The sequence below is a fragment of the Heterodontus francisci genome, chromosome 3 (genome assembly GCF_036365525.1).
Source record: "Heterodontus francisci isolate sHetFra1 chromosome 3, sHetFra1.hap1, whole genome shotgun sequence".
Taxonomy (NCBI): Eukaryota; Metazoa; Chordata; class Chondrichthyes; order Heterodontiformes; family Heterodontidae; genus Heterodontus; species Heterodontus francisci.
The window spans coordinates 166,113,616-166,126,478 of record NC_090373.1 but is presented as its reverse complement, the minus strand read 5'-3'; the positions used below and the strand labels follow the sequence as shown (position 1 = coordinate 166,126,478).

The 12,863-nt window shown below is 42.3% G+C and overlaps 1 protein-coding gene across 2 annotated transcripts in view; it reads left to right on the top strand.

The window, feature by feature from the left end:
• Positions 1 to 12,863, top strand: part of rev3l (REV3 like, DNA directed polymerase zeta catalytic subunit) — a 282,330-nt gene that overhangs the window by 90,659 nt on the left and 178,808 nt on the right. For both annotated transcript variants that reach the window (XM_068027364.1, XM_068027373.1), the window contains exons 2-4: positions 3,735 to 3,924; positions 6,448 to 6,522; positions 10,157 to 10,317. In XM_068027364.1, coding sequence (XP_067883465.1) covers positions 3,735 to 3,924; positions 6,448 to 6,522; positions 10,157 to 10,317 — 426 coding nt within the window. The remainder of the gene's footprint in view (positions 1 to 3,734; positions 3,925 to 6,447; positions 6,523 to 10,156; positions 10,318 to 12,863) is intronic.

Here is a 12,863-nt window from a genome sequence, read left to right as displayed (position 1 = left end):
CTGATTGCAGATAATCATAGCCTCGTGCTTGTGGTGCCTGCTAGTGAGAGGACACTGATGTTGGTGCGCCTGTTCTCATATTTGATATGCAGGATCTTCTGCAGGCAGCATTGATGATATGACTCCAGTGCTTTGAGGAGCCTCCTATACATTGTCCATGTTTCAGCCCCACGCTGTAAGGTAGGGATCACGACTGCAAGGTAGACCATGAGCTTGGTTTCAGTTTTGATGTCACGACTTCAAACATTCACTTCCTCAGGTAGCCAAAGGCTGCACCTGCAGATTTCAGGCAGTGCTTGATTTCTTCATCAGTGTCAACCTTCTGTGAAAGATAACTTCCAAGATACTGGAAGTGTTCCACATTTTCCAGGCCCATCATGAATCTTAATCAATGGGGCTGGGGCATGTGCATTTGGAGCCTGCTGATGGAGGACTTTGATCTTCTGAATGTTGGGCGTAATTTCCATCTTCTCGTCTGCCCCAGTAAATACATCGACGATTCTCTGAAGATCTGTTTCCAACACAGCACTTACTGCAGCATCATCAGTGTATTGGACTGAAGTCGGGGCGGTCTTAATTTTTGATTGCCGTTGTCTGAGAAACAATTTACCGTCCATTCAGTAAATAAGCTGCACTCCAGCGGGGAGCTCGTCTCTGGTCAGGTGGAACATGGCATTAGGAAGATTGAAGAAAGAGTTGGGGTGTTGGCACAACTTTGTTTAACTCCTGCCTTAACCTCAAAGGGGTCTGTAATGGATCCGTTGCTAAGGATCACTGCTTGCATGTCTTCATGAAGCTGGCGAAGGTTAGTGACCTGAACCAACTCATTACACTTGAAGAGCTATTCCCCGAATCTCTGTGTGGGTTTCGGTCATCAAGGGCCACAGCTGATATGATTTTCACAGCTAGGCAACTACAAGAAAAATGTTGTGAACAACATCAACCTCTCACTATAGCATTATTTGACTTGACAAAGGCCTTCAACTCTAAATTGTGAGGCACTTTGGAAGATTCTGTTGAAGTATGGATGTCCTCCAAAATTTGTCACCCTCCAGCATTAGAAGTAAGGGGAATGATTAAGAAGTTTGCAGATATGAAAATTGGCCGTGTGGTTGAGGGCGAGGAAGAAAGCTGTAGACTGCAGGAAGATATCAATGTGGGCAGAAAAGTTAGGCTGTAGTTAGAGTACTGCATACAGTTTTGGTCACAGCATTACAGGAAGAATGAGATCACACTAGAAGGGATATAGAAGAGATTTACACGAGTGTTGCCAGGAATGGAGAATTTCGGCTGTGAGGAAATATTGGATAGGCTGAGATTGTTTTCTTTGGAACGGAGGCGGCTAAGGGGAGATTTAATTGAGATGTATAAAAAGGGGCCTAGATAGAGTGGATCGGAAAGACCTATTTCTGTCAATAAACAGAGGGCATGGATTTAAAGCAATTGGTAGAAGGATCGAGGAGGGTTGAGTTTTTCTTTTTCACCCAGAGGGTGGTGGGGGTCTGGAATTCACTGCCTGAAAGGCTGGTAGAAGCACAAATACTCACCACATTTTAAAAAAAACAATTGGATATGCACTTGAGGTGTCATAACGTACAGTGCTATGGACCAAGGGCTGAAAGTTGGGGTTAGACTGGACTGGCTGAATGGCAGCCTCCTGTGCCATAAAAATTTTTGTTTCTTTTATTTGATAAAATTAGTTTTTGTCAGATCCTAAGAGGAGCCACGAGTGCAATTACTCTTTTGAGGAAGCAAAATTTCACATTTGCAACATTGACAGCCTTATCTGGGGAGTTGGAGGTTTACCAGCTGTAGGTAACTGAAATAGGGACAAATGAGTTTAATTGTAATCCAGAAACTTGACTACAGTTTGGTCAACGTGTAATGTGTGCTCGAGTGGCTTATAGCATTTGAGGGAGATGCAAGATGTTATCCCAGAGTATTCCTTTGCTTGTACAAAAGCATAATACTCTGGATGCTGGAAATCTGAAATAAAGATAGAAGATGGTGGAAATACTCAGCAGGTCTGGCAGCATCTGTGGAGCGAGAGGCAGTTTCAAAGACCTTTTCATCTGAATTGTAGATGAGAGATTATTTCCATTGGTTGGGGAATCTAGAAGACAGGTGCACAGTGTCAGGGTAAGGGGATGATCATTTAGGACTGAGATGAGAAGAAATTACTTCACTCAAAGGGTTGTGAATCTTTGGAATTCTCTACCCCAGACAGTTGTGGATGCTGTATCGTTGAATACATTTAAGGCTTGGATAGATAGACAGATTTTTGGTGTCTCAGAATCAAAGGATATGGTGAGTGGGCAGGAAAGTGGAGCTGAAAGCTATGATTGTATTGAATGGCCGAGCATGATTGATGAGCCAATTGGTCTACTTCTGGTCCTATTTCTCTTGTAAGCAAATCTCACTATGTCGAAACATTGACAGCATAATGGAACTTTTGTAACTTTATCACTTGAGGTTCTGATTAAAGGCCTGCTACCCGACTCGAACCCGTTGGGACCCAACGACATGTCCGGTTCGGGTCGGGCCCCTCTTCCGGGTCCAGCTTTTGGGCTCAGGTTAGGTCGGGCCATGCTCAGCTCAGGTCGGGTCGGACACACACGGTAAGCGCTTTGCTGGTAAGTATTAAAATTTTTTTTTAAATTAACTGAGCTGGAAGTCCAGGACGAAAATGAGTCTGCGCAGTGAGCGAGTGATGTCACTATGATGTTGTCATGCATGCGCTGCAACTTCGTGGAGCTTCCCAGTCAGAATGTAAGTAAAGGGATGGTCGGGTCGCGCTCGGCTTGGGTCAAGTCGAGTCTGGCTCGGGGTGAAATTGGAGGGACTCGGGCTCGGGTCCGCTGTGGATCGGTCGGGTTCTTTTTCCCGACCTGAGCAGGCCTTTAGTTCTGATGGCTGTACTTAAACTTCAGTGCTATTTGCCCAAAAATGTAGTTAAATAACCTTGTAGGTTCACTCTTTGGCTGAAAAAAATATCCACATGATACCAGTTTATTGAAAATAGCACAAGTTCTGGGAAAGAATGAGCACTGTATTGTAACAGTTTTATATCAAGAAGTTGGTGAGTGCTGCAAATGTAATCACTTAGGCTATGTAACTATTTCAAATTCTGCCAAAATGATTTTCTGTTGAAACCAACTTTTCACAACCTAGTGGAATAAATCCTGAGCAGAGACTCTGGCTGCTGCTGTACACCATTTAGGATTGGCTTTGAAACAGGCTTTTATGTTATACAGTGATTCGTGGACTCGAGTCAGCTTTTTTGGGCTAATCGAGCAGTGTGTGACTCTACGGTGATGAAAAATGGTTCAATTCCTTCCCAGCCGCCGAATTTTCAATTGTTAGTACGTTTCCTATGGGCAGATGCTGATTGCAGGCACTTCCCAGGGTTATCACATGAGCTGGTTTGGCTGGTGCATCTACTTGGAGCTAGCTCAGGGTGGCATTGGGTGCAGTCTGGAAGTAAGAATGGCTGAGTGGTGTGACCCAGAGATAACCAGGAAAGGGAAATGAGAGGACCTTCACTCTGATTGAAAGCTTGACTTTCATCGCTTTTAAAATATTATCTCACTATACTGGTTTCAGACTAAAGTGTTGAGATATTTTGCACCTAGTAAAATTTGAGTACTGTTGTGCAGTTTGTTTCCCAGTGAGGATTAAATAGCTTGTTTGCATTTTTATTAAAATGTGCATGTTTTCTCCCTGCCTGTTTCTAGGTCAGAAGACTTGTCTCCATTTGCACGGCACGTTTCCATACCTTTATGTTCCATACGATGGTTACGGACAACGGCCAGAAAGGCATCTTCGTCAGCTGGCTTTCAGTATCGATCGAGCACTAAATGTGTCTTTGGGCAATCCTTCCTCCAGTATCCAGCATGTGTTCAGGGTATCACTTGTATCTGGGATGTAAGTAAAGTCACTTGTCTGTTACAATAGGTGCTGTATGTTTGCTTCACTGAGTTTGGGTAGAGTGAATGTATTAATGTGAATATTTATTAAAGTATCAGCTCTTTTCCTGGGCTTTTGGTAAAATCAATAATGCAATTCTGCCTTTGATAATGTGACAGATTTTTTAAAATTCCAAAATTTTAATTTCTTAATTTAAAAACAGCAGTGTGCTTACAACCTTTCCGGGATCTTTGCAGGTGGATGGTCCAAAGGAAGGCCTAGGACCAGGGTGCAAGTGATTGGATGGGGAGGTGTACAACTGCAGGATGTGTTAATGTGCTACTGTCATGTCTTAGTGCAACAAAGTGGCTGGAGACACTATTTGAACTTGGAAATATTGAAGGGGGGAAGGAGATATTATGAGTGGTGACTAGAAGCTAGATCAGAGGTGGGTTTGTGGGGAAAAAGTGGTGGAGAGAGAGATTTAGAGTGAAATTTCCAGAGTACGGAGCTAAGGCAGCTGAAGGCACAGCTGTCAGCGGAGGGGGAATGCGCAAGCAGACAGAGTTGAAGGAACCCCAATAGTTCTGGAGGTGGTTATAGATGGGGAGGTGCAAGGCAATGATGTAATTTAGACACGAATGAGAATTTCAAATTGGAAACATTTGGGGACCTGTTGCCAATGTAGGCTAGCAAGGGCAGGTGTGGGTTGAGCTGAAGTTTGTGGAGGATAGGATCACAGCCAAGAGAGCATTGGAATAAGAGAGAGAACTTGCATTTATATAGCACCTTTCATAACCTTGGGGCATCCAAAAGCCCTTTGGATCTAATGAAATTTTTAAAGATAATGGTCAGATAATCTGTTAATTTTTTTTTGTTTGAGGGATAAATATCTGCCAGAATACCAGTAGACCGATCTTCTTTGTAGAATAGTGCCACAGGGTCTTTTACTTATAACCTGACAGAACAGGCAGGACCTGTCCATCCAAACGATGTCAACTCAGTGCAGTGCCCCCTCAGTACTGCACTAAAGTATCTGCCTGGATTATGTGTTTAAAATCGATGAATTATGCCTTGAATCCATCACTTTCTGACTCTCAAGTTTGCCACCACTGGGCCAAGGTTGCACCTGTAGTTGAGCCTGGAGGTGACCGACATGGATGAGGGTTACTGAAGCAGAGGCATGTGATGTTAGAGATTAGAAGTAGGTGGTCTTTATGATGGCAAGGTATGGGTCAGGAACTTGGCTTGAGGTCGAATAGGGTGCTGAACCTGAAAACAGTTTGGTTCAATCCAAGATGGTGGCCAGGGAGGTGTTGAAATTGGTGGCAAGCTTGAAGAGTTTGATGGGGACAAAAGACAATAAATTCAATATTCCTCCTATTTAACTGGAGAATTTTGTTGCTTATCCAAGACTGAATGTCAGGCAAGCAGTATGACAACACAGAGGAAGGGTGGAAAGAGATGGTGGAAGAGTAGAGTTTGATATCAACCTACGTGTGAAAACTGACCATGTTTGGAATGTGAAGTGTTGATGGAGATTGGAGATGCTTTGACTATGATTGAATAGGTAAGAGTGCAACCAAGCAAAGGCAGTCCTATTGAGCTCGCCAATGGACGAGTGGAATTGGAGGATTATTGTGTGGTTGTCAAAGGCTGCAGAGAATGAGGAGGGTTAATGCACCAAAGTCACAGATGTAATTTGTACTTGATTAGGGCCACTTCTGTGCTGTGGCAGATATCTGATTGGAGCGGATTAAAAGTGGATTGCAGGGAAAATAGGCACAGATTTGAGAGGTGACTTCACATTCAAGGACTCTGGAGAGGAAAGGAAGGCTGGAAATGGGGTTGTGATGGCTGTTTTGAAAGTGAGGAAGGTAGTACCTGATGGAACCATTTAGAATATCAGCTAGTATAGGAGCCAGCTTTAAAGTACAATTGTGAGTGATTGGAGGGGAGATTATTTTTAACGGCGGACACAGACCTTCTTTAGAATGCCTATGCCTGCAAAGCCTCGAAACTGGGAGGTAAGCTGATGTACGTTAAAAGGTTGTGGTTATTTTAGTATAGATTAACAAAGCTACTTTGACAGATATACAGAGCTGAGCTTTTGAGAGTCACGTTATGTGAACTAATTTTTTTTTAAGACTGGACAGAAGAATCTTTTCAGCTGTTTTCAGAGAGACTTTTTCTTGCTTTCTATCAGAAGAATCTTAACATCAGGTGTTATCTTCTGCATTGGGCTAAAATTCCATTTAGTACTGTGGTTTTTGATGTGTTAAACCATAATGTTTCATTTGTGATGCACAGTTCTATTCAAAGTGAACTGGAGTGTAACCTGTTTGTTTTATGCAGTAGGCTAGATAGATTAAGAGGGCATTTCACATTTTGTAAAATTTCAAGTGTATTTTCTTAATGGTAAACTGGTTCTTTTTCTCTCTCTCTCTCTTTTTTGTCCCAGTTTCTCACTCCCTTTCCCCACCCCCACCCTATTTCAAATCACTTTGGATAAATGGTTAAAGTTCTACTGTTGTGTTGCAGGCCTTTTTATGGTTTTCATGAGAAAGAAAAGCATTTCATGAAGATTTACCTGTATAATCCCTTGATGGTTAAAAGGTACAGTAAAGTTAACTAGGTGCCTACTATGCATGTTGCTTTTCAATTATTATAAACTCTGAACTTAGTTCTGCGCTACGTGATGAGCACAACGTTTGGTCTGTTATGGGGCTTCTTTGGTAGATTGATATTATGGTAGTGAGACAGGAGAGATATGTTGAAGTACTGTGTGATTTGATATCTTTCCTGAGCGATACCTTTATTTTAACTGCGAAGGGGTGAATTAGTGCCGTAAGTCTGCTTTTTAAGTGGTCCCACCCACTAGCATAGTGTCCACATGCTGCTCCTTGCTGTTTAAAGAGTGAGGTGTTCTGTGTAACTCTTCTGCAAACGTCTGGTATTCAATTGCACCCCACTTGTCCTTCTACATAAAATAAACTCTCCATTTTATTGAACTCCGTTTAAGATTATAAAATCCATAACTTCAAAATTAAGACAGATTTAAGAAGGATGCAGTTCCCAGTAGATGTAATGCGTGCTCGGTGCACATAAATTTTGTCCATTTAGGAAAAAAGTTTGTAATCGAGTGGAATTCCAAATTCTCATTGGGAGGTGGAAATTTAGCCTTTTAGAAGAGTTGTAATCTTCTAAATTAACGATGTCGCAGCATTAGTAAGATTTTTGTTTAAAAGTATCTTGAGCTTTGAAAGTCTTGATTCATAACTTTTGTTTCAGGTTGCTGAGAATATCTCTGGATCAGCAAGCACCATCTTCACTGATACTAAAGGGCTGTTAGCTGCATTGTTTTGCTGCTAACTCTTCTTTTGAAATCTGAATGTCACTGACAGTGTCTGTTTGGGTCCCTCTTTATCTGTTGTCAACTTTCTAAAGGAGTTATCTGCTGAGTCCCTTCCAAACCCTTTTAATTTTTTCAAATATTTATCCACTTTTTTTCAAAATCATTGTGGTTTATGTCACCACCACCACTTTCTCAATGTCCTAACAAGCCTCTGTTTAAAAATAAATTCTCTTGACTTCTCTTTTTCTTTTAGCGATATCTATCTTAAATCTTTTTCTTCAGTTAATGACTGTCCAGTGGAAATATTACACCTTATCAGATCTGTTAAGCTTGAATGTATCTTTTAACACAATGCTCTGTGGCTCTTCAGGATGTAATTGAAAATGGCTGAGATGGTTTTTTTTGAATTGTGGCATGGATTGATTGGGAGCGACTGTAAGACAGCCAGCATGAGTGATGTGTTACTGGGATGGTGTATGTTAGGATAGGGCCAGCAGAGATTTAGATAAGCCTAAATTTATGAAAATTAGAAAATGGGTGTTTGGCCAGCAGAGCATTAGAATAGTCTAGTCTGGATGAAACAAGCAAGGACGAGGGTTTTATCAATGGTGGATGTCAACCAAGTTACTTAGGTGGAAGTAGGCAGATTTTGTGATGAGGTGGATATGGAAGTGGAATCTCAACTCTGTTAAATAGGATACCAGGGTTGTGATAGTCTGGGTCAGCTGAGATGATGGCCAGTGAGGGAGATGGAATCAGCGGTGCACGTCAAAAGTTTCCCAATGTTTGATTGGAGGAAATTGCAGCTCATCTAGGACTGGATGTTGGAAAAGCAATCTTGCACAAAGTATTGGAGGGGTCGAAAAAGATGGTGTGATGGAACTGAGTGTCGTCCACATGCATGTGTAACCTGATGCCATGTCTTCGAATGATGTTGCTGAGAGGCAGCATGCCAATGAAAGGTGGGAGCTGTCCAAGGAAAGTTCCTTTGCGGGATTTCAGAGAACGGTGTTGGGGGATGAGAAGAGAAGCCATTACAGGGCTTTATTTGGCTGTGACTGGATAGGTAAGTGTACAACTAGGCATGGGCAGACCTGCTTAACTGGACAATAAAGGAGAATGGTGTGGTCAACCCTGCAGGCTGCAGTCAGAGAAGGATGACGGGGTAGTACACTATTGTCATAGAGAATGTAACTTGTGACTTTGTTCAGGCCATTTTATTGCTGTGGCAGGGATGGAATCTTGATTGGAGAGGTTTAAAAATGGAGTTGCAGTAAAGATGGTCACGGATTTGGGAGATGGCAACACTGTTACAATATCAGTTAGCATGGAGGCCATGAAGGAAAGTTAGGTGATTAACAACTCTTCGATCAGATCTCCGCTTTACTTTCTCTAATAAAAGAACCCCAAGTTTCTTTAGTTTCTCCTCGCAACTAAGCACCCTCATCCGCTGGTTGTCTTTTGCAAGCTCTCCATAGTTTTGACACCCTTCCTAAGTCAGTTACCCAAAACTGAACTCTAATTCTAACTGCTACCTCACCCTTATAGTTTTTTGCCATTATCTCTTTTGCTTTTGTACTCCATATCTCCATTTATAAAACCTAGAATTTCATGTTCCTTTAACACAAATTATAAAAGTTAGGACAAGTGGACAGTGCTCATTTCCTCTCCACATTCTTTGTTCAAAATGCATTACCTAATTTCTTTACCACTGTTTTCACCCCTCCAGTCTGAAAAACATCTATTGACTACTGCTTTCTGTCCTTCTACCAGCTTCCTATGCGTGTTTCCTATAATAATAGGACGGCACAGTGGTTAGCACTGCAGCCTCACAGCTCCAGCGACCCGGGTTCAATTCTGGGTACTGCCTGTGTGGAATTTGCAAGTTCTCCCTGTGTCTGCGTGGGTTTCCTCCGGGTGCTCCGGTTTCTTCCCACAAGCCAGAAGACTTGCAGGTTGGTAGGTAAATTGGCCATTATAAATTGCCCCTAGTATAGGTAGGTGGTAGGGAAATGTAGGGACAGGTGGGGATGTGGTAGGAATATGGGATTAGTGTAGGATTAGTATAAATGGGTGGTTGATGGTCGGCACAGACTTGGTGGGCCGAAGGGCCTGTTTCAGTGCTGTATCTCTAAACATAAACAATACTGTACACCTTCACTGTAACAAACCGCTGTATGCCACTTTTTGAATGCCTTTTGAAAATCTATGTAATTGTCCACAGCATTTCTTATCAATGCACTCAAAGAATGCTTTTCAATTTGCCATACATGACTTTTCAAATCCATCTGTCTTTCTCAGTGAGAATTTTAAACTTAAAGATTTAGTTGTACTATGCAAACTAATTTGTTAATTTTTAAATTATTCAGAATTGACACAGAACCAAAAGTGAAGCAAATGGATGATGCCTGAATTGGGCCCTTGAGACTTGTATTTGAAACCAGTCCAAACAGATGTTAAGAAAGTTCCTCACCTCTGATTTGAGGATCCTGTGTGAAGTAAATTTGAGCAATGTCTGGCTACTTCTCTACAAACTTTAGTCCACTGCACAACCTCTATTCTGTTATATTAATTGAATTATGACAGTTCTGATTGGACAAGCTAGCAGGATTGAGTGGAAAACAGTCATGCTGGTGTATTGAGGGCACTTTGGGTGTTTACCTGCACATTCTTATTTTGGTATATTAAGTCAGTGGGGGTTGGAAGGAATTTGGTAGCTATAGTGGGGTTCACAGGAAAGTTTTCCATTTCCTAGTATTTTCATGAAAGATGTGATATTTGCAAAAATAAAATTCTGTAGTAATTATGCTGTAAACATTATGCAGTACTGAGATTCTAAGTGCATTTTGATCAGTTTGGATAGACTACAATTACAAGTTTTATATTGCTCTTTAGAGTCTGTGAGTTGCTACAAGGAGGAGCTGTTATGAACAAATTCTACCAGACATATGAAGCTCATTTACCCTACCTCCTACAACTCTTCATTGATCATAATCTGTATGGAATGAATCTTATTCATCTTGCAGCAGTAAAATTCAGAAAAACCCGAAGAAAAGGTAAGCTACAATTAGTGGCATTTAGAAAAGAGACTTCGATAAGCATGGAGGATAACAAAATAATGAATAATCATTGAAATTTGTTGGTTCTAAGTAATGTACTTATTGGTGTTCGAATTGGTAAGAATTGCCTTGGGCATCTTACCTCCTCCTGAGGTCACCAGCATCACAGATGCCAGTCTTCGGCCAATTCAATTCACTCCATGTGATATCAAGAAAAGGCTAAAGGCACTGGATACTGCAAAGGCTCTGGGCCCTGACAATATTCTGGCAATAGTACTGAAGACTTGTGCTCCAGAACCAGAGTCTGCAGTTGAAATTGTAGTCCTGAAGTCCTAGCTCGGCCACGTGCACGGTTGCGGGCTTGCTTCTCAGGCTCCGGAAGGCAGAAGAGGGGGTTTGGTCCTTGTCACCTAGTTGTTGGCTGTGCTGATCTGTAGGTTTAAGGCTTTAGCAGTTGCAACTGAGGCTTCTCTCGATCTTTATTAGAGAGAGAATCTCCCTTGATGACTTAAACTTACTGTTCTCTGCTTTCTCAGTCATAGCTTAGTCTCTCAAGAGCTGCCCAAGCAGTCACATGACATTCCCAAACCTCTGTTTTTAATTAGGCCCTTCTGGTAGCTTCTCTGATATTCAAGACTTTACTCTTCAAACTGTCCAGTTACACTTGGTGGGGGGTTGGCTTTTTCAAAGTCAATGGGTGTTGATGGCCCTTGACGACCATACTGATAAAGCCATTTCAGATAATTTAATCAGAGAGCACCCCATTGTTCAGCTAGGTTGAATCAGTCATGCTGTCTCCAGTCTAGTCTGTTGGTGTTTCATATGTAAATTGCAGTGGCCATCTTGGCTGCCAGCTTTTCTTTTTAAAAGTTGTTTGCAGCAATTTCCAGTAAAAGTCTCAGGCAAGGTTCCAACCAATGAAATTAATATTTCCCATTTGGCATGTAGGGTTTTTGTGACACTGCCATACCACGTAGAATGAAATGCAGCAATGGGAGCATTTCATTACAAGAGTTGAAAAGAAAACGAAGGCAAACTCATATTCATTTTTCATTAACTCTCATTCACTCAGGCATCTTAAAATTGTTGCAACTTGTCTTTTCTCTCTGCAGCAGCCAGGCTGATTTTTTTTTTCCCTTTTTTCCCTTGAAGTTTGTCTTGGTTGGTTAGGTGTTGTCCAGTGGGTTTAAAGTTTCTTTAGTATCAGTTGTAATAACCTGGGGATGGGCATCTAAATAACTGTGGTTGTAGGGGACTGTTGGTGTCTGCAAATCTCCATGATTGTCTCGGACGAGTTCTCCTGCATGCACAAGCTTTAACCCCTCAGCTGCTGTTTCTGCAACACTTCGTTCTAACCCTTCAGATTCCAGGGCCTTGCTAATTTCTCTCCCTATGGTGGTATTGGGTGGTAGATTGGTTTTAAGCCCCTCTGAGGTACCTGAGATTTCCTCTGGGCCCTTGTTCTTGCTGGAGTCTGATGTAGAGTTGTGGGATTTGATTAGCCTTGGGCTTGAGCTCTGATCATTGGATTCTGCAGTGGACAGATCCACCCTGACCTCACTTTTAGTGTTCTGGTGGGTCATACAAGTGCTGCTCAGTTCAGGGCAATTTTGTTTTTTTAAATTTTATTGGGAGGGCCTCTTTGCTAATTTTCTCATGTCCTCTGAGACATTCTTGCTCAAAGGCATCTGATCAGCTGGCACTGCACTCCCCTGTGGCATATCGACTAGGTGAGGCATCACCCTCACTGTTGGTTTGCCTTTTTGGGAACTTTCCTTGTGCCTGCAGGTTTCTGTAAATGCTGTTAGCAGCCTTGGTAAGGGGCTACTTTGGCCTGCATTTACGTTGGAGGATGTGGTCTAGGTTTTCCAACATCGCAGGGTTGGCTGACCGGACAATAGGAGTTCCATTTGGGAATCCTCCTTTTAACCTGTCCTCTGTGTCCATTTCCTCCCTGACTGTCTGCCAGACCTGTACCTGTCTGTCCCCTTTTATTTTCGGCAGGGGTCTCTCTCAATTCACTGGCACTCTGCTAGAGGGTTCCCAAAAGCCAGTACAGGAATTAGTGTTGCAGATTTCAATGTAGGTTGGGGTTTCCCCTCAACCTGGCACATGTGGCAAGTTTTACAGAACAACGTCACATCTTTGTGGAGTTTTGCCAGTCCAACTGCTGTCCTGTGCAGGCTTTGGGTTTTCATATACTGACATATATAGCGAACAAGTCAGAGGGAATACAGTGGAAGGAAGTTTCAAGGGAGTAAGACCAGAATGGATGGCCTCTACTTTAATGCCAGGAGTATTGCAGGTAAAACGGATGAGTTAATGGCAAGGATTGACACGTGGAATTGTGATATAGTAGCCATCAGGGAGACATGGTTGAGGGAGGGGCAAGGTTGGCAGCTCAATATCCCAGGATATAGAATCTTCAGGCAAGACAGAGGAGGGGGTAAAAGAGGAGGGGACATTGTAATATTAGTTAAGGAGTCAGTTACTGCAGTAAGGCGAGATGATATCTTGGAGGGGGTATCAAATGAAGCTTTATG